Genomic DNA, 20,517 nt, shown 5'->3' with positions numbered 1-20,517 from the left:
GGTCGACATGAGTTTTTCACTTTTTATTTTTTCATACTTAACGATCCACGTGGACTATGATTGGAATGCCCGAAGCATGGCGAGTGAAGGGAGCCATGTGAGGGGACATAGTGCACTAATTTGGGTTCCCCGTCACTTTACGGAGAAAACGACACCAAAAACAGTCAAAAACCTCATGTCAACCTTTTGACCTGTCGACATAATGCCCACGTCGACCTAATGCATGTCAACATAATGGCAATGTCGACCTTGAGTGGTCGACCTAATGAGTGTCGACCTAAGTTGGGTCGACCCAACGACCCATACCCTCAAGGAGGAGATGATGGTGTGACCAAGAGATGAGGGGAGTATTTGGGGATGAGTCTGGTTGAACTCTATTCTATGATGTTGACCTTGGATATATGCCTACACCAACAGACATCTTCAGGATTATGTTATCTCCTACATGAGTAGTGAATACTGACTGAAGACTATGGGGGTCATTCTGAATTGATCGTAGCTGTGCTAAATTTAGCACAGCTACGATCATTCACACTGACATGCGGGGGGACGCCCAGGACAGGGCTAGTCCGCCCCACATGTCAGTGCCGGCCCCCCCGACAGAAGTGCAAAGGCATCGCACAGCGGCGATGCCTTTGCACTTAAGAGTAGCTCCCGACCAGCGCAGCTTTAGCGTGCTGGCCGGGAGTTACTCGTCGCTCCCCGGCCCACATCGCCTGCGTGTGAAGTCATGCAGCCGCCACGGACCGCCCCCCCCCCCCCCCCCCCAACGGTCCGGCCATGCCTGCATTGGTCGTACCGCTCCCCCTAAACGGCAGCTTAACGTCGCTTTACAGCCCCCTCCCACCCAGCAGCCGCCTCTGCCTCAGAGGCGATCGCTAGGCAACGATGGCTGCCATGCGCCGGCACACTGCGGCGCCGGTGCATGCACAGTACTGACCTGATCGCTGCGCTGCAAGAAACTGCAGCGAGCGATCGGGTCGGAATGACCCCTACGTCTGCACAGGGAGGATACATTTCTTCAGAAGTTCCCTGTTGTGAGAAACTGCCAAAAGGTAAGGTGCATATGAAATGTAAAGGAATGCTCCCTGAGTGCCGAGAAACAGGTGATGTGTCATGTTGACACATCCCCACTTATAGTGGCCATGTCACATGGGAGGGAGGGGCTGGCTGCCAGGCTGAGAAGGAGCACTGTGATTGCAGTGAGCACCATACAGGGTGTTTGTTTGGTGCTCACCACAGCATCTGACAATGGGCCTAATTCAAGGTAAGCAAAATCTTCCTCTAATGGGCAAACCCATTTTTTGCACTGCAGGTGGTGCAGATATAATAAGTGCTGAGAAAGTTAGATTTGGGTGGGGTGTGTTCAAATTGAAAGCTAAATTGCAGTGTAAAATTAAAGCAGCCAGTATTTACCGTGCACAGAAACAATATAACCCACCCAAATCTAACTCTCTCTGTCTGCTTTATTTTTACACTGCAATTAAGCTTTCAGTTTGAACACACCCCATTCAAATCTAACTCTCTCTGCACATGTTATATCTGCCCCCCCTGCAGTGCACATGGTTTTGCCAATCTGCTAACAAATTTGCTGCTGCGGTCAGATCTGAATTAGGCCCATGGTTTTACCCATTAGAGTAATATTTAACCCCAATGTACAGTATCTGCATTAATAGGATTTGCACATGGGTGGATGTTTTATATTGCACTGATGTAGGTACAGTAGCTGGTCCTCGACATGCCCAATAGACGGTGCGAGTCACACCCAATCGGTGGACCTAGACATGCCTGATAGGTGTTCCTAGACTCACCTAGTAGGCAGTGCTAGACCCCCACCCTCCCACATGCGCATATGGTAAAGAATAAAGTTCTTCCATAATACCACAAGTTGGCCCTCAATCAGACTGGCTTATCTGCTTGTGTACATCACAAATGCATTTGAAATTCAGCTGGAGAATTATATTTCCTATTTACACAATTTTGTGAGATCTACAGAAAATATGTCATAACTAAATCTCCTCCAAGTAACATATCTGGAACAGGTTACTGGTGTTTACAGTGAAGAATCACTCTGGGTGCCAAGCTGTCACTGCCATCTTCCTCCCTTTGCTTGATCAGTCCTAGGTATGGCCATCAGCATGCCCACCATCTATACTTACCATCAAAGCTGATCGTGGTACAAACCACTGATGACAGATAACTATTCAGCATAGTGCCATAGATGGCTTTACTATCAGTATTTTCATGCATTTACAACAAAACACTGTGAGTCAGAGCTAGGGGCTTCTCAGGGCTGCTGGCTCACATCCTACCAGCACTCTGCAGTAGCCGCAACCCTTTTTAAACAGTAAAGAAAAACCAAGAAAAAAACATTGAGCCAACAGCTACCAGCGATGGTGAGAAACTGGTTCTCCACCATCAATGGTTAAAGTACTCAACATCGAACATAGACAATAGACACCGATGGTCAAAGGCCATCAGTTCCTATAGCATGGAGGTTAATGAGTAAAGTACTAGAGTAGCTCTATAATGGCAAAAATGTCACTGTCATGGGTGAATGTTGCTTCAGACCTGTAATCTAGATTTAGGAGTTCTATGTAAAGAACGGTATGTAGTACTATTCTGCAATGATTACTGACATTGTACATGAATGCATAGTGGACATAGCTTACAGAAGTTAACAAGCCCTTAGGATAGTGGGTAGCATTACACCTGCATAAACGCTTTACTACAGGATAGTATGGAGACACAGGTCTGTGTTGTTACTTGTTAAAGACTAAGTAGCTCTAAAATGTTTAAAAGTCTGACATGTTGCATTACTTCTGCTGTAATATACTTAGATCGGATGTCTCATTCACATGATCTAACCATTTATGACATCACTGCAGGCATACCTATACCTAAATAAATATGTCTGCAATTGAATAAATGACTTTTAAAAAAATAACTTCAAGCATATTATCAACAGCTTAACCTAAATACACCCATGGCTGATTCATTAATTACAATGTGGCTTATAATATTGTTGTAATTGTTTTTGTATATGTTATCCTTGGATTTGAAGTCTATTACCATCATATTTAAGTCATTAATAATGTTGTGGAAAGAGAATATATACTACTCTTGAAGTCATAATCAATTATTGACGCAGTAAATAAATTAAATGTGACTTTTGTCCTAATAAACAGTGTTCTGACCAAGTTCATTCCCAAGATTACTGCAAGGATTGCTCTTTAATAGCATTACAGCCAAAAAGCAGTGACATGTCTGAAATGTTTATTTGCCTTGTTTACTTTAAATTAAAAGCAGTATGGTTGGTTTAGAGACTATGGGGGACATTTACTAAGCAGTGATAATAGCAGAGAAGTGAGCCAGTGGAGAAGTTGCCCCATCAACCAATCAGCAGCTCTGTATCATTTTATAGTATGCAAATTATAGATGTTACTTCAGTGCTGATTGGTTGCCGTGGGCACTTCTCCACAGGCTCACTTCTCTCTTATCACTGCTTAGTACATGCCCCCCTATGAAACATATCGTTCTGTAAAGTGATGGCTTGAAAGACTGGCATTTATAACGTAGAGGTCAAATCCTCCAGTTTAAACTGTCCTCCAGTTGATCTTGTTGAACTGCAGGTACCAGCATGCAATACCACACGTAAGCCTGCTCTAAAAATAACAATAGAAAACAAGTATATTTTGCTAAAATCTTCTAACAGATTCAAGAAAGTCCCATCCTGGGTGTGGAAATTAATAGGGAAGGGCATAGTTAAAAGATTGTTCAAAATGCCTGAGGACACATTATCCTCGTGTAGCAGCAGTTACACAGAATTGCTCTTCATTCATGTGGATACACACACATGCTGCATAATAAGTCTCCTTGTAGTAAACACAAGCACTCCTCAGTGATCCTGAGTATTGCGTTGGAGAAGGTTTAGTTGTCCTCATGTAGATTCATCTTAGGAGACAGTTCAATACAAGTACAAAAACATCTGTATACAACACACAGAGACATTTATGAAAACTGCTACAAAGTAGAAATGAGCGGGTTCGGTTTTACTCGGTTCTCAAAACGGCATCTTATTGGCTCACGGATGTCTCTTGTTTTGGATAGCCAATAAGATGCCGTTTTGAGAACCGAGTAAATCCGAGTAAAACCCGTACCCACTCATCTCTACTACAAAGTAAGGAAATGTTGTAACTCAGTGGTTCCCAAACAGAGAGCCGTGCACCGGTTGGTGTTCCAGGATCAAATCGATTTATTTATGGTCAATGTGATAGGCAAAAGCAGTGCTTGTGTGGCTGCCAATCATAAAACATGTATACAATAAATTATGTATACAGTGTAACTCATTAATAAAATATTTGAATTCAACTGTATGTTTACCGGTTTGGTGGTTTCTTATTCATTACCACTAATAAGATCAGTATTTTCCACATATTTTAGTAATGGGCTCATTCATTATCAGTGGCGTAAGTTCGTCACAGTCGCCCGGAGGCAAGATAAATATTGGTGCCCCCCTATTTCCTATATTAAGATAATGTATGTATGTATGTATGTATGTATGTATGTATGTATGTATGTATGTGTGCGTGTGTGTGTGTATATATATATATATATATATATATATATATGTGTGTGTGTGTATGTGTGTGTGTATGGAGTGTTCTGAAAAAAAATGTATACACTGTATTTATACATTTAATTGTCTTTTATTTTAAATCAAACATTTCTTAGCAGTCATACCCAGGATTAGAACCCATGACCTGTTACACTAACAGCAGTCACTTTACTGATTGAGCTATTTGCTCCTGTAGAGGAAGCATGAGAATTCTAACTATATGAAGTTGCGTGTAATTGTCAGAGAAGTATCTTCATATAGTTAAAATTCTCATATTTCCTATACAGGAGCAAACAGCTTCATCAGTAAGGTGACTAGAGATGTGCACCGGAAATTTTTCGGGTTTTGTGTTTTGGTTTTGGGTTTGGTTCCGTGGCCGTGTTTTGGGTTCGAACGCGTTTTGGCAAAACCTCACCGAATTTTTTTGGTCGGATTCGGGTGTGTTTTGGATTCGGGTGTTTTTTTCAAAAAACCCTAAAAAACAGCTTAAATCATAGAATTTGGGGGTCATTTTGATCCCAAAGTATTATTAACCTCAATAACCATAATTTCCACTCATTTTCAGTCTATTCTGAACACCTCACACCTCACAATATTATTTTTAGTCCTAAAATTTGCACCGAGGTCGCTGGATGACTAAGCTCAGCGACCCAAGTGGCCGACACAAACACCTGGCCCATCTAGGAGTGGCACTGCAGTGTCACGCAGGATGGCCCTTCCAAAAACACCCCCCAAACAGCACATGACGCAAAGAAAAAAAGAGGCGCAATGAGGTAGCTGTGTGAGTAAGCTAAGTGACCCTAGTGGCCGACACAAACACCTGGCCCATCTAGGAGTGGCACTGCAGTGTCAGGCCGGATGGCCCTTCCAAAAAATACTCCCCAAACAGCACATGACGCAAAGAAGAAAAAAAAGAGGCGCAATGAGGTAGCTGTGTGACTAAGATAAGTGACCCTAGTGGCCGACACAAACACCTGGCCCATCTAGGAGTGGCACTGCAGTGTCACGCAGGATGGCCCTTCCAAAAAACACTCCCCAAACAGCACATGACGCAAAGAAAAAAAGAGGCGCAATGAGGTAGCTGTGTGAGTAAGCTAAGCGACCCTAGTGGCCGACACAAACACCTGGCCCATCTAGGAGTGGCACTGCAGTGTCACGCAGGATGGCCCTTCCAAAAAACACCCCCCAAACAGCACATGACGCAAAGAAAAATGAAAGAAAAAAGAGGTGCAAGATGGAATTGTCCTTGGGCCCTCCCACCCACCCTTATGTTGTATAAATAGGACATGCACACTTTAACCAACCCATCATTTCAGTGACAGGGTCTGCCACACGACTGTGACTGAAATGACGGGTTGGTTTGGACCCCCACCAAAAAAGAAGCAATTAATCTCTCCTTGCACAAACTGGCTCTACAGAGGCAAGATGTCCACCTCATCATCATCCTACGATATATCACCGTGTACATCCCCCTCCTCACAGATTATCAATTCGTCCCCACTGGAATCCACCATCTCAGCTCCCTGTGTACTTTGTGGAGGCAATTGCTGCTGGTGAATGTCTCCACGGAGGAATTGATTATAATTCATTTTAATGAACATCATCTTCTCCACATTTTCTGGATGTAACCTCGTACGCCGATTGCTGACAAGGTGAGCGGCGGCACTAAACACTCTTTCGGAGTACACACTTGTGGGAGGGCAACTTAGGTAGAATAAAGCCAGTTTGTGCAAGGGCCTCCAAATTGCCTCTTTTTCCTGCCAGTATAAGTACGGACTGTCTGACGTGCCTACTTGGATGCGGTCACTCATATAATCCTCCACCATTCTTTCAATGGGGAGAGAATCATATGCAGTGACAGTAGACGACATGTCCGTAATCGTTGTCAGGTCCTTCAGTCCGGACCAGATGTCAGCATCAGCAGTCGCTCCAGACTGCCCTGCATCACCGCCAGCGGGTGGGCTCGGAATTCTGAGCCTTTTCCTCGCCCCCCCAGTTGCGGGAGAATGTGAAGGAGGAGATGTTGACAGGTCGCGTTCCGCTTGACTTGACAATTTTGTCACCAGCAGTTCTTTGAACCCCAGCAGACTTGTGTCTGCCGGAAAGAGAGATCCAAGGTAGGTTTTAAATCTAGGATCGAGCACGGTGGCCAAAATGTAGTGCTCTGATTTCAACAGATTGACCACCCGTGAATCCTTGTTAAGCGAATTAAGGGCTCCATCCACAAGTCCCACATGCCTAGCGGAATCGCTCTGTGTTAGCTCCTCCTTCAATGTCTCCAGCTTCTTCTGCAAAAGCCTGATGAGGGGAATGACCTGACTCAGGCTGGCAGTGTCTGAACTGACTTCACGTGTGGCAAGTTCAAAAGGTTGCAGAACCTTGCACAACGTTGAAATCATTCTCCACTGCGCTTGAGACAGGTGCATTCCACCTCCTATATCGTGCTCAGTTGTATAGGCTTGAATGGCCTTTTGCTGCTCCTCCAACCTCTGAAGCATATAGAGGGTTGAATTCCACCTCGTTACCACTTCTTGCTTCAGATGATGGCAGGGCAGGTTTAGGCGTTTTTGGTGGTGCTCCAGTCTTCTGTACATGGTGCCTGTACGCCGAAAGTGTCCCGCAATTCTTCTGGCCACCGACAGCATCTCTTGCACGCCCCTCTCGTTTTTTAAATAATTCTGCACCACCAAATTCAAGGTATGTGAAAAACATGGGACGTGCTGGAATTTGCCCAGATTTAATGCACACACAATATTGCTGGCGTTGTCCGATGCCACAAATCCACAGGAGAGTCCAATTGGGGTAAGCCATTCTGCGATGATCTTCCTCAGTTGCCGTAAGAGGTTTTTAGCTGTGTGCGTATTCTTGAAAGCGGTGATACAAAGCGTAGCCTGCCTAGGAAAGAGTTGGCGTTTGCGAGATGCTGCTACTGGTGCCACCGCTGCTGTTCTTGCGGCGGGAGTCCATACATCTACCCAGTGGGCTGTCACAGTCATATAGTCCTGAGCCTGCCCTGCTCCACTTGTCCACATGTCCGTGGTTAAGTGGACATTGGGTACAACTGCATTTTTTAGGACACTGGTGAGTCTTTTTCTGAGGTCTGTGTACATTTTCGGTATCGCCTGCCTAGAGAAATGGAACCTAGATGGTATTTGGTACCGGGGACACAGTACCTCCAACAAGTCTCTAGTTGCCTCTGCAGTAATGATGGATACCGGAACCACGTTTCTCACCGCCCTGGATGCCAAGGCCTCAGTTATCCGCTTTGCAGCAGGATGACTGCTGTGATATTTCATCTTCCTCGCAAAGGACTGTTGGACAGTCAATTGCTTGGTGGAAGTAGTAAAAGTGGTCTTACGAGTACGACTTCCCCTCTGGGATGACCATCGACTCCCAGCAGCAACAACAGCAGCGCCAGCAGCAGTAGGCGTTACACGCAAGGATGCATCGGAGGAATCCCAGGCAGGAGAGGACTCGTCATAATTGCCAGTGACATGGCCTGCAGGACTATTGGCATTCCTGGGGAAGGAGGAAATTGACACTGAGGGAGTTGGTGGGGTGGTTTGCGTGAGCTTGGTTACAAGAGGAAGGGATTTACTGGTCAGTGGACTGCTTCCGCTGTCGCCCAAAGTTTTTGAACTTGTCACTGACTTATGATGAATGCGCTGCAGGTGACGTATAAGGGAGGATGTTCCGAGGTGGTTAACGTCCTTACCCCTACTTATTACAGCTTGACAAAGGCAACACACGGCTTGACAAATGTTGTCCGCATTTCTGTTGAAATACTTCCACACCGAAGAGCTGATTTTTTTGGTATTTTCACCAGGCATGTCAATGGCCCTATTCCTCCCACGGACAACAGGTGTCTCCCCGGGTGCCTGACTTAAACAAACCACCTCACCATCAGAATCCTCCTGGTCAATTTCCTCCCCAGCGCCAGCAACACCCATATCCTCCTCATCCTGGTGTACTTCAACACTGACATCTTCAATCTGACTATCAGGAACTGGACTGCGGGTGCACCTTCCAGCACTTGCAGGGGGCGTGCAAATGGTGGAAGGCGCATGCTCTTCACGTCCAGTGTTGGGAAGGTCAGGCATCGCAAACGACACAATTGGACTCTCCTTGTGGATTTGGGATTTCGAAGAACGCACAGTTCTTTGCTGTGCTTTTGCCAGCTTGAGTCTTTTCATTTTTCTAGCGAGAGGCTGAGTGCTTCCATCCTCATGTGAAGCTGAACCACTAGCCATGAACATAGGCCAGGGCCTCAGCCGTTCCTTGCCACTCCGTGTGGTAAATGGCATATTGGCAAGTTTACGCTTCTCCTCCGACAATTTTATTTTAGATTTTTGAGTCCTTTTTTACTGATATTTGGTGTTTTGGATTTTACATGCTCTGTACTATGACATTGGGCATCGGCCTTGGCAGACGACGTTGCTGGCATTTCATCGTCTCGGCCATGACTAGTGGCAGCAGCTTCAGCACGAGGTGGAAGTCGATCTTGATCTTTCCCTATTTTTGGAACCTCAACATTTTTGTTCTCCATATTTTAATAGGCACAACTAAAAGGCACCTCAGGTAAACAATGGAGATGGATGGATACTAGTATACTTATGGATGGACGAGCGACTGCCGACACAGAGGTAGCTACAGCCGTGGACTACCGTACTGCGTCTGCTGCTAATATAGACTGGATGATAATGATATAAAAAATATATATATATCACTACTGCAGCCGGACAGGTATATATTATATAATGACAGACCTGCTGGACACCGTCAGCTCAGCACTGCAGACTCCTAAAGTAAGCTACTAGTATCAAGAAGATAGAAGAAAGAAAACACCACAGGTAGGTGGTATACAATTATGGATGGACGAGCGACTGCCGACACAGAGGTAGCTACAGCCGTGGACTACCGTACTGCATCTGCTGCTAATATAGACTGGATGATAATGAGATATAAAATATATATATATCACTACTGCAGCCGGACAGGTATATATTATATAATGACAGACCTGCTGGACACCGTCAGCTCAGCACTGCAGACTCCTAAAGTAAGCTACTAGTATCAAGAAGATAGAAAAAAAAAAACACCACGGGTAGGTGGTATACAATTATGGATGGACGAGCGACTGCCGACACAGAGGTAGCTACAGCCGTGGACTACCGTACTGCGTCTGCTGCTAATATAGACTGGATGATAATGATATAAAAAATATATATATATCACTACTGCAGCCGGACAGGTATATATTATATAATGACGGACCTGCTGGACACTGTCAGCAGAATGCGTTTATAGAATAAAAACACCACACGACGAGTGTTTAACTTTTTCAGGCAGACAATCACAATATACTGGTGGTCAGTGGTCACTGGTCAGTCACACTGGCAGTGGCACTCTGGCAGCAAAAGTGTGCACTGTTAAAATATGTACTCCTGCTATAACTGCTCCCCAGTCTCCCCCACAATTAAGCTGTGTGAGCAGTGAGCACTCAGCACAGTCAGATATACAGTATTACATAGATGATGCAGCACACTGAGGGCACACTGAGGCTGAGCACAGATATGGTATGTGACTGTGTCACACTGTGTATCGTTTTTTTTCAGGCAGAGAACGGATTAATTAAACTGGTGGTCACTGGTCACACTATCAGCAAGTAGTACTCCTAATATGCTCCCCAAAATTAGTAAATCAAGTGTCTCTACTACTCTCTAGTCTACTCTAAATGGAGAGGACGCCAGCCACGTCCTCTCCCTATCAATCTCAATGCACGTGTGAAAATGGCGGCGACGCGCGGCTCCTTATATAGAATCCGAGTCTCGCGATAGAATCCGAGCCTCGCGAGAATCCGACAGCGGGATGATGACGTTCGGGCGCGCTCAGGTTATCCGAGCAAGGCGGGAAGATCCGAGTCTGCCTCGGACCCGTGTAAAAAGCGTGAAGTTCGGGGGGGTTCGGTTTCCGAGAAACCGAACCCGCTCATCACTAACTCTGAGTACTCCTAATGCTCCCCAAAATTACTAAGTTAGTAGTAAATCAACTCAAGTGTCTCTATCTATTCTAACGGAGAGGACGCCAGCCACGTCCTCTCCCTATCAATCTTAATGCACGTGTGAAAATGGCGGCGACGCGCGGCTCCTTATATAGAATCCGAGTCTCGCGATAGAATCTGAGCCTCGCGAGAATCCGACAGCGGGATGATGACGTTCGGGTGCGCTCGGGTTAACCGAGCAAGGCGGGAAGATCCTGGTCTGCCTCGGACCCGTGTAAAAAGGCTGAAGTTCGGGGGGGTTCGGATTCCGAGGAACCGAACCCGCTCATCTCTAAAGGTGACTGCTTCCAGTGTAATAGGTTGTGGTTTCTAATCCTGGGTGTGATACCTGTAAAATGTGTATATTCAGTATAATAAAAAGGGTGTGATTTGTAAGGTGCAGGGACCAGTGAGGAAGTCGGCCACTGAAAAGACAGCGACAGCTATCAATTAACTTAATTCAATTATGTCACAGAATGGGAGGAGAGGTGCCCCCTTCAGAGCAGGAGCCCGGCGGCAGATGACTCCGTTGCCTCCCAGAGTTCTGCCTCTGTTCATTATTAGGGACCTCCTATTATTCAGCAAACTCTGAAACCTGAACATTTTTTGGAGATTGCCCGCTGGAACCTACGCCTGATATTTGTTCGTGGAGTTTCAGTCCTTCTTAGCGGATCCCACCCCTTCCTCCAGGCCTATGCCCCCTTGTGGCTGTTCACATATGTGTACTCAGGTCTCATGTGTGCACTGGGCAGACCTGGTAGTGAAAGTATCACTGAGACTTTGTGGGCAGTGTTAAGGTTTGCAGGGGCAGCTGACTTTTTGATGAGTTCTCTCTGCACCAGAGCAATGGGTGGTCTTCAGGTTGCCGACTGTCGGGATCCCGGCGCACAGTATACCGGCGCCGGAATCCCGACAGCTGGCATACCGACCATTTTTCTCCCTAGTGGGGGTCCACGACCCCCCTGGAGGGAGAATAAATAGCGTGGAGCGCATAACGCACCACCGTGCCCACAGCGTAGCGAGCGCAGCGAGCCAGCAAGGGGCTCATTTGCACTCGCCACGCTGTCGGTATGCCGGCGGTTGGGCTTCCTGCGCCGGTATGCTGGTCGCCGGGAGCCCGGCCGCCGGCATACCATACCACACCCGGAGCAATGCTGAATTGATCTGGCAGTTAATTATCAACTGCAGTAACTTGCAGTCAGTTGGATACTTAATTAGTGGCCTCGAGAATAAATATGTCTCTTTTTGCTCCTATATAGCCTGTTGCATTCCAAGAATACTGCAAAGGAAAAAGGTACTGGCCTACCATTTAGCTGCTATGGGCAATACCTTTTTTCTTTGAACTAGATTCTTAAGTGTTCCCCAGAGAGGGTAACTTACCAACAAAGTGCATTTCATTAGCACTGGGGTGAGACCTGATGTGAGTAAAGAATCGAAAGTATTTACAGGATGAAGGGGAGAAACAGAGTATGAGGAGGAGGTAGGATTTACTACCGTCATGCATGAGTAAATAGGGGTGGTGGATACATCAATCATGTAGTTAAGGGGTTCAAATATAAGAAAATTTGTTTGGTATATCGTTGATGATACCAGTAATGTATTCCATAAAATAGATCAGTCTTATTCTACTGATTATAGAGAGATGGGTTACATTAATCAACCTGTTAGCCCAAAATTTTGCAAATAACTTGAGGTCCACATCCAACAACAAAATGGGCCTAAAATATCTACAGCAGGTGGGGTTCCTTCCCAATTGGGGATCTCTACAATCTCCACACCTGTTCTAGCTACAGTATATCAGATTTTGAACCGCTGAGGGGTCAGTTACAGTAAAAATCTCTAAACTACTCAACAATTTTTGCCCCAAAAAAAGAAAATAATAATAATAATAATAATAATAATAATAATAATAATAATAATAATAATCTCTTTTATCCCAGTTTATGGACTACTCTGGAAAACTTAGAGCTTTTATACATCTATAGGTACTAAGAATTGCTCTCACTCCTCCCAACAATTAATTTCTCTCATTGGCCTCCACAAATGTATGCACTGAATCTGATATGACATGAACGTGAGGAGAAAAGAGGAGGAACAAATGGCAATGAACAGAAGACTACATCTCAAGGAAATCTGTATAGATGGCCATCAACTGACAATCTTTCACATTTGCATATTGAATTTAAAATATTATGTCTGTAGGGACCTGTATTGCCTGTTTATTCTGGTTTAGCACTGGTGTTTCATATCTCTGTACAGTGAAATATACGGGTCCATATTAAAATAAAACACATTTGTTTTAAAGACAGTATTCTGCCATGTTAATGTATCTGTGACATATATATATATTTATGAGATATGTGTGAGTTCCATTTCCTGAAAACCGAACCCACCCGAATTTTGCATATCAGAGTACTTTTATGCCCAGGTTTTTCCACCATGCTCGGATTCCAAAACTAGCAAAATGCCATCTTCCCCTCATCGGATCTCACGTGTTGGATTTGATAAAAGTCCCTCCCTTGTGGTTTGGGCACCATTTCACACAGGATGCCTGAGGGTTAGCGTGGGCTGTGGGCTGTAGCAGTAAGTCAGTGTCAGTGAAGGGCTGTGGTGTGCAATGAAGGGCTGTGGGTTGCCTGCAGCACTAAGAAGACTGTCAGTGAAGGGTTGTGAGGTGCAAGCATTACTGTAGCACTACTGCTATGGCTGGGTCAGACTGTGAAGGACTGTGAGCTGCAGCACTATGAGGCACTGTGTTGTTCAGTGCAGGTACAGTGTTAAAAAAACTAAAATAAAACTGTCAAATAATAAAAGTTAATTAAAAGCCAGTGTGCCACCATTACTATGAGAACAGTGAGTCACAGCAGTGTGTAATAAAAAGAAATATGGATAGAGATCAGTCTATAGAAGAGCAGGGTGTGGATCATTAGATCGACAGTGTCTAGGTCTAGTGTCTAGGTCGACCACTATAGGTCGACAGTCACTAGGTCGACATGGTCAGAAGGTCGACATGGTCAGAAAGTCGACATGTTCTAGGTCGACATTAGTTTTTTATGGGGTTTTTTGTGTCGTTTTCGTCTTAAAGTGACCGGCTACCCCAATTAGTGCACCGTGTCCCCTCGCATGGCTCGCTTCGCTCGGTACAGATTACCGTTCCAATCTTAGTCCACGTGGATCGTTAAGTATGAAAAAGTTAAAAAAAAAGAAAAACATTTTTGAAAAACTCATGTCGACCTTTTGACCTGTCGCCCTAGAACATGTCGACCTTCTGACCCTGTTGACCTATAGTGGTCGACCTAAACATTGTCAACCTAGACACTGTCGATCTTCAGACCGGATCCCAGAAGAGCAGGAGCAACAGCCCAGTACTAGTGCTACAGCTACTGCCAGTCATGGTGACAAGAATACAAAGTTGAGCCACATATGGTGTCAAGAATACAATACAGAGCTGTATCTGTTGACAAGAATACAAGCTGGGTCACATCTGGTGTCAAGAATATAATGCTGAGCCATATTTATTATGGAGATAACAATATAATACAATGCTAAGCCATATCTAGTGAGAAGTATAAAATGCTAAGCCAAATCTGTTGATAATACAGTATAATGCAATGCTGAAACTTATCTGTTGACAAGGATAAATACTGAGCCATATCTGGTGCTAATAATATAATACAATACTAAGCCTATTTGGTGAAACAAATGATGGGCTTATCTGGTGACAAGAACACAATGCTAAGCCTTATCTGCTTCTAATATAATGTTGCTTCATCATTCCATGGGGCGTGGCTGCATCACGTGTTCATGTCCCACATACACAGGGTCTGATTCAAAGGTGGATGCTATTTGCATCGCTGTCGCATCTTTGGAAGATGCAGACCCTGGCCTCAGCACGCTTTCAGAAGGGGGCAGCGTGCCCCTGTTTTGATAATCGGTCCCTGAGCAGCCATTTCAATCCCAAACCAACACAGCCCTGCGAGTGATCTTGCAGATGGAGACCTGTACATGCACAGTACCATAACAACTGTTCTGATTTTGTAGGTAGGTCCCCTCTCATTCATTGCTCTGCTTAGCAGTGAGTAGATACTGTGGCCATGCGCAGAGAATGAGGGCATGGCCAGCAGTTCCCTGAGCACTGGGCATGCACCCACAGCGATAAAAATGGGGGACATGCCTTGCGATTGTGGTATTTACTGTGTAGCCATGCCCCCTGAGATAATGCCACACCGCCTTTTCGGACTCACGGCAGGGTCCCTATTTCAAGTTTCAAGAAGTTGGGAGGTGCTGTATGCAGTACACATCCTGCACATGTGCAGATCTCTCACTGTTGTATGCAAAACATCGGGTTTGCATACAACACTGAATGAGGCCCATGATCTAAGCATCTTCCTCCACTGGACCTGCTTCTCCCCCGTAAGCTGGCTCTGAATATACCACTCACACCACACTCTCAGCAGGTTCTCACAGATGCAGAGTCACACTCAATAGGTTCTCACACATGTAATATGTAGCAGTTTCCAGTGGCATAATCGAGGAGAGAGAAAGTTCCTCCATACAAAATACTTGCCCCCTGTGGCACCTACAGGGGTATAGCATAGTAGCAGATCATACAAGAATGTACCATGCGATAGATCTCTAGTGTGTAGATACAGTAGTGTTGTATATTTCACCATTGCAGTCCAGACTAAGGGCCTAGTTCAGACCTGACCGTAGCAGCAAATTTGTTAGCAGCTAGGCAAAACCATGTGCAGTGCAGGGGTGTGTGGGGGAGGCAGATATAACATGTGCAGAGAGAGTTAGATTTGGGTGGGTTATTTTGTTTCTGTGCAGGGTATATACTGGCTGCTTTATTTTTACACTGAAATTTAGATTTCAGTTTGAACATACCCCACCCAAATCTAACTCTCTCTGCACATGTTATATTTGCCCCCGTGTACTGCACATGGTTTTGCCCATATGCTAAAAAAAATTGCTGCTACGATCATGTCTGAATTAGGCCCTAAGACTGCAGTTTCAAACACTATAAAACTGCACAAGAGGTCTGAGGAGTACAGTAAAGTAACTTCTATTTCAAACTGCCTTTGTAAATTCACAGAATGAGGAGAGCTGGGACAATGACAGTCAATGCTTGTATCTTACTATGTTGTGTGGCTGAGGTAGGACTGAGAATATCCAAGGACAAGAGCTACACTATGAAACGTGCCAGTCTACGAATGATGGTGGTTCCTCCTCACATACAGTATGACAGCGGTGACCACTCAAAACTGGACTAAAGCTTTAGCAGGTCTTTCAAAAGCTGCATGTCTATCTGTATGACAAGACTAAAGCAGGAAGCATGACATATGCAGGGATCATACTTATTTCCAATGCCAATAGATTCCCTAGCCTACCTACTTAGTCAGTTGTACAATGAATGGACTTTGACCAGCATGATTTTGTACAAGTCAGAGTGGTCAATCATTGTTTCTTCATGTACGTGGCAAGAAACTACTGAAATTAGAGACTCAGGGGTCAATGGGGGTCATTCCGAGTTGTTCGTAGCTGTGCTAAATTTAGCACAGCTACGATCATCTTCCCTGACATGCGGGGGGGATGCCCAGCACAGGGCTAGTCCGCCCCGCATGTCAGTCCGCCCACCCGCACAAATACAAAAGCAACGCACAGCGGCGATGCTTTTGTATTTGCGGAGTAACTCACAGTTTTGAAAACTTTGTACCTACGACTTTTTGTCCCTGAAACTACAGTTTCTCAGAACTATCCAATGCCTCATTGTAATATCTGGCTCTGATACAACAATAATAAAAATAATAATAATAATTGTTTATATAAAATATATTACGTTCATGATCAGGATTATAGATCACAAAGGTCCACTTAAATAGTCCTACACATGATGTGAATAGATGGACCAAAAGCAATGTATCCTAAAAATCATTTTGAAATACAGGCAAGCAACCCAGAGGTTTAATGCATAATGACAATGGGAGACTTGCTGGACCCGAAGCTGATTTCAGATATGAGTGTCAGCTCATCTCTCTCTCAAGTCCCTTTGTCTACCTGTGCACAAGGCACCACAAAAAAAATCTAAAATCAAATTATCTGAGCCTGAAATCTATGCAGCATAAAAACTGTAGGTGCTATATATAAGAAGCGTATCAACTATCTCTGTTTCGCGGCTTTCCCATTTCAATACCCCAACAAGGCAGTTTGTAGGTCTTTGCTGGCCTCTTCCCCCATGGTCTCCTAATTAGCATATAGCTAGGAGGTAAATTTGGTCCTTCTCGTGCAGAAGCTGTTCAGCGCAATAGGTCAACATACCAAAGTTACAGCTACTAAATGACAAGTAAAAACAAATAAGTGTTTTTATTGCAAATGTTAAAGATTGATTTTTTTTCTTGTAATCTGTAGTGTGTATTGTTCATTTAATACCAAAATACTATATATGAAATATTATAGCCTACACATCAGCCACACTCCCATTGTAAAATGCAGACACAGGCACACGCGGGTGTAGTATGAGTGGCCGGCGGCCAGGATCCCGGGGACCAGCATACCGACAGCTGGACGAGTGCTAATGAGCTCCTTGCGGGCTCGCTGCGCTTGCCACACTCCGGGCACGGTGGTGCGCTACGCGCGCCGCACTATTTATTCTCCCTCCAGGGGGGTCGTGGACATCCAAGAGGGAGAATATGTGTCGGCATGCCGGCGGTCGGGATCAAAGCGCCGGTATGCTGGTCGCCGGGATCCCGGCCGGCGGCATACTGAAGACCACACGCACACACAGTGACTGTTTACTAGCACAAACTAGTAGCATCTCCAGAGTATTAGCTGATCTGCTCATCTTTTTGTACAAACATTAACCCTTATTGTACACAAGACTTTTGGCAACATGTACCTGTTCAGGCTAGCAGTGCATTCGGGTATTTGTAGTTCCACAATTAATGAGAAGCTTATGGTATCCTATGCCTGCACTAAGTAACAGAAGAGATCATTTCAATGTACTTCATTTCTTTAAAAAGAGCACATCATTTTTCAGCACTGAAAGAATAGACAAAGGTCATCTTGATCAATTCCCGTCACAATATAACCGGGTTCCCTAGTCGTTTGATCATTTTTCTTTCGTCTTTCACAGTGAAGTCTGATCTCTGTGCTGCTCTTTGATCAAGCTCTCTGGCAGTCTGCAGGTGCCATATGTCAACACATTAGCAAGCAGCATGCAGCAACAATATCAGCTCTCTCACACAACACTACTGCATGTGGTAAGGGGGTGTCCTGCTCCTGATCTCAGCTGGCTTTTAACCCCTTTTACATTTTGTTCTGCACTACAAGAAGAAAGAGAAAAATCACAACCAGAGGTGAAGAAAGCACAGCAACAATAAAGACCATTCATTACTGCAAATAAAATGAATGTAAAAGTCAGCTTGATTTACACTTTTCAGCTGACATAAACGTGAGGAAATTCACATGGCTAGTGTTTTAATGCCAAAATATTACCGCAGGCACCACAGGTCATGGATAGACGGAGAACTATTTATACATGCTTTTTTAATGTTCAAAGCGTACAGCCAATTTCTTTTTTATTTTACTTCCCCTTCAACGCAGGCAACTAGTTTAATCTTGCAATATGCCATGAACAAAACTGACTTTATCATCTAAAATCAACAACACAAGTGTTTAAAAATCGGAATAATGTTAGACCTATGGAGTTCAGAGGCTAGGTAAATTACACACCCTAAAACTACCCTTTTGCATGAAAGACTCCTTTCTTTAGACTCACCAACTTCTAGCCCTTGGGATCTTTCATTTAAGGGTTTTCTAAACATTTCAGGTACACTTGAAAGCTGAAAGTAATTCTCATTTCCTATGTGGGATTAACTGGTTTCCAGGACAGAAAGGAATAGAAGTCATTCACCAGTTGAAAACCACAGACGGATCTAGGTCTCCAGGCACAAACATAAATATAAATTAAAAGGAGGACTAAGGTTTATTTTTCCATCTCTTTAGACATGGTGCCATGTTTTAAGTTCCTTTTTTTGTGCAAAGTTCAAAACCTCAGACCTGCACCGCGATGCTTACACCACATCAGTTATGAAAAGTTAATGTACTTCTAGCAGAAGCAAATGACCTTGCGAGACTGAATTATGTGAGTGAAAAAGCAAATATTGTCTTACCATTCTGCTCTTTAGCACTTCCAAACTGAAACTTGCTGCCTAGATTGGATTGAGCTTGTACTCCATGTAGCTGAAAGTCCAGGGTACACGTTAGGACTTTGAGAAGTAACAATAAGAGGATCATTTGGATGAATAGGAGGTGAGCACAACACTAAATGCACTTGAGATTTGCAAGTTCACAGTCAGTCTCAGCAGAGCATGATAACTGCACCCTTCAGGAGAAAGCACTCAGCCTGTCTTGGTAACATTGGTGGCAGATAATCACTGGGTAGATCCCTCATAATCCCATGTAAAGACAACACTTTTCCGATTCTGTTTTTCTTTTCTGTCTCCAGTTTGGTAATCAGAAATGAATAACTGGGTTTAATCCCCGATGATGTGCTGCAGGTTTAAATCCAGCTACGGATAGAGTTAAAAAAGTTAGACTGATAGGACATTTTTTTTTCTTTAGAAAAGTTATTTAAGAACACCTGTCAGCCTCAGAGTAAAACAAATATTGAAAAAGAAAAGTTGCAAGAATGTACATAAAAAAGGAGTAATCCTTCTCCTAAAAAAGGAAAACGTACCCTTGTAAAAACAAAAAATCAGCAAAGAGTGAAGAAATTAGCATTATAACTACAAGCCTTCACCCAGAGCTGTAAAAATGTGAATCTGAAGCTTGACACCCTGTGGGAAAACAATCTCATAGTCAGCAAACGTGTCCCCTTAGGACACTGTGGGATAAAACGTGTCTCTATACACCTCCCTTTTTTTTTTCTCACCGGCAGTTCCTTTTTTAGGCAGTATCAAAGTCTGTGTTCCACGGCTGTGCTGATTATTTACCTTACTTTTTTGGCTTTGCACCAAACTTCCTCACACTGTTTTCCAGATCAGAGCAGTGACCCAACAGCATGGAAGTAATGGAGCCAGGGAGTTCTCCTCCTGGCTGCAGGTTCTAGTCAGCAGGGTGATCCTCCAGTGCTTAATAGGGCTGCAGGTCACTCAGGGGTTCGCTTGCTTAGCTGGTGGGATTCTTGTGCCTCTCAAAAGCTCAGGAGTGAAAAGGAAACAATTTCCTTAGCTGGGAGTCTGAGAGCTTAATGTGGGTGTCTGTTTAAAGTTTGCTCCTAGCTGCAACAAATGGAAAAGAGTTTAGAGCTGATGAAAGTACTTGACTCCCTCTCCTTCTCTTTCCTTCCCCCCTCTCCTTTCCATCTCACTTTCCTAAAGTTCCAGTGAAGGCAGACTGCCACCTGGCGACTCAACAGGTGCTACAACATAGACAAGGAGGCTGGGGAATCCCACTATAGGCTGGACAAAAAGTTGGCAAGTTAAGCAATTTATATCACACTGACAGCTAAACAGTGGATTTACAGTTGCATGAGATCCCATAATTGTGATTTGTATTTGTTTTAACTTTTGGGAAAGTAACAGCCAGCTATAGTATGATTTTAAAAGTATCATCAAGGTTTACATACAGTATATAAAAACATGTTTCTCATGAAAAATAAATATAAATGCTTGGAAACTATACTGTTTTATAAAAACAAAAAAAACAGAAAAAATAAACAAGAACAGATCAGAGCTAAAATAATAAAAGCTCAGGGAATAATGATTTTTGTTCCAACATAAGGGCAAGGTAAAATAAATAATGAATAGAGATTTCTATTGGAATTATAGTAAATTATTATTATAAATTATTATGATTA

General features: G+C 44.1%; 1 protein-coding gene across 2 annotated transcripts in view; it reads right to left on the bottom strand.

Annotated features, from left to right (window-relative positions):
* Positions 1-20,102, bottom strand: part of PDGFC (platelet derived growth factor C) — a 396,071-nt gene extending 375,969 nt beyond the window's left edge. The window contains exons 1-2 of one of the 2 annotated variants that reach the window (XM_063920487.1): positions 19,591-20,102; positions 18,830-19,228 (exon numbers count right to left, since the gene is read on the bottom strand). In XM_063920487.1, coding sequence (XP_063776557.1) covers positions 18,830-18,953 — 124 coding nt within the window. In that variant the 5' untranslated portion in view covers positions 18,954-19,228; positions 19,591-20,102. The remainder of the gene's footprint in view (positions 1-18,829; positions 19,229-19,590) is intronic. The other variant, XM_063920488.1, reaches the window with a different exon arrangement.
* Positions 20,103-20,517: the final 415 nt, after the last annotated feature.

The sequence above is a fragment of the Pseudophryne corroboree genome, chromosome 1 (genome assembly GCF_028390025.1).
Source record: "Pseudophryne corroboree isolate aPseCor3 chromosome 1, aPseCor3.hap2, whole genome shotgun sequence".
Lineage (NCBI taxonomy): Eukaryota > Metazoa > Chordata > Amphibia > Anura > Myobatrachidae > Pseudophryne > Pseudophryne corroboree.
This window is presented reverse-complemented; position numbering and strand designations above follow the sequence as displayed.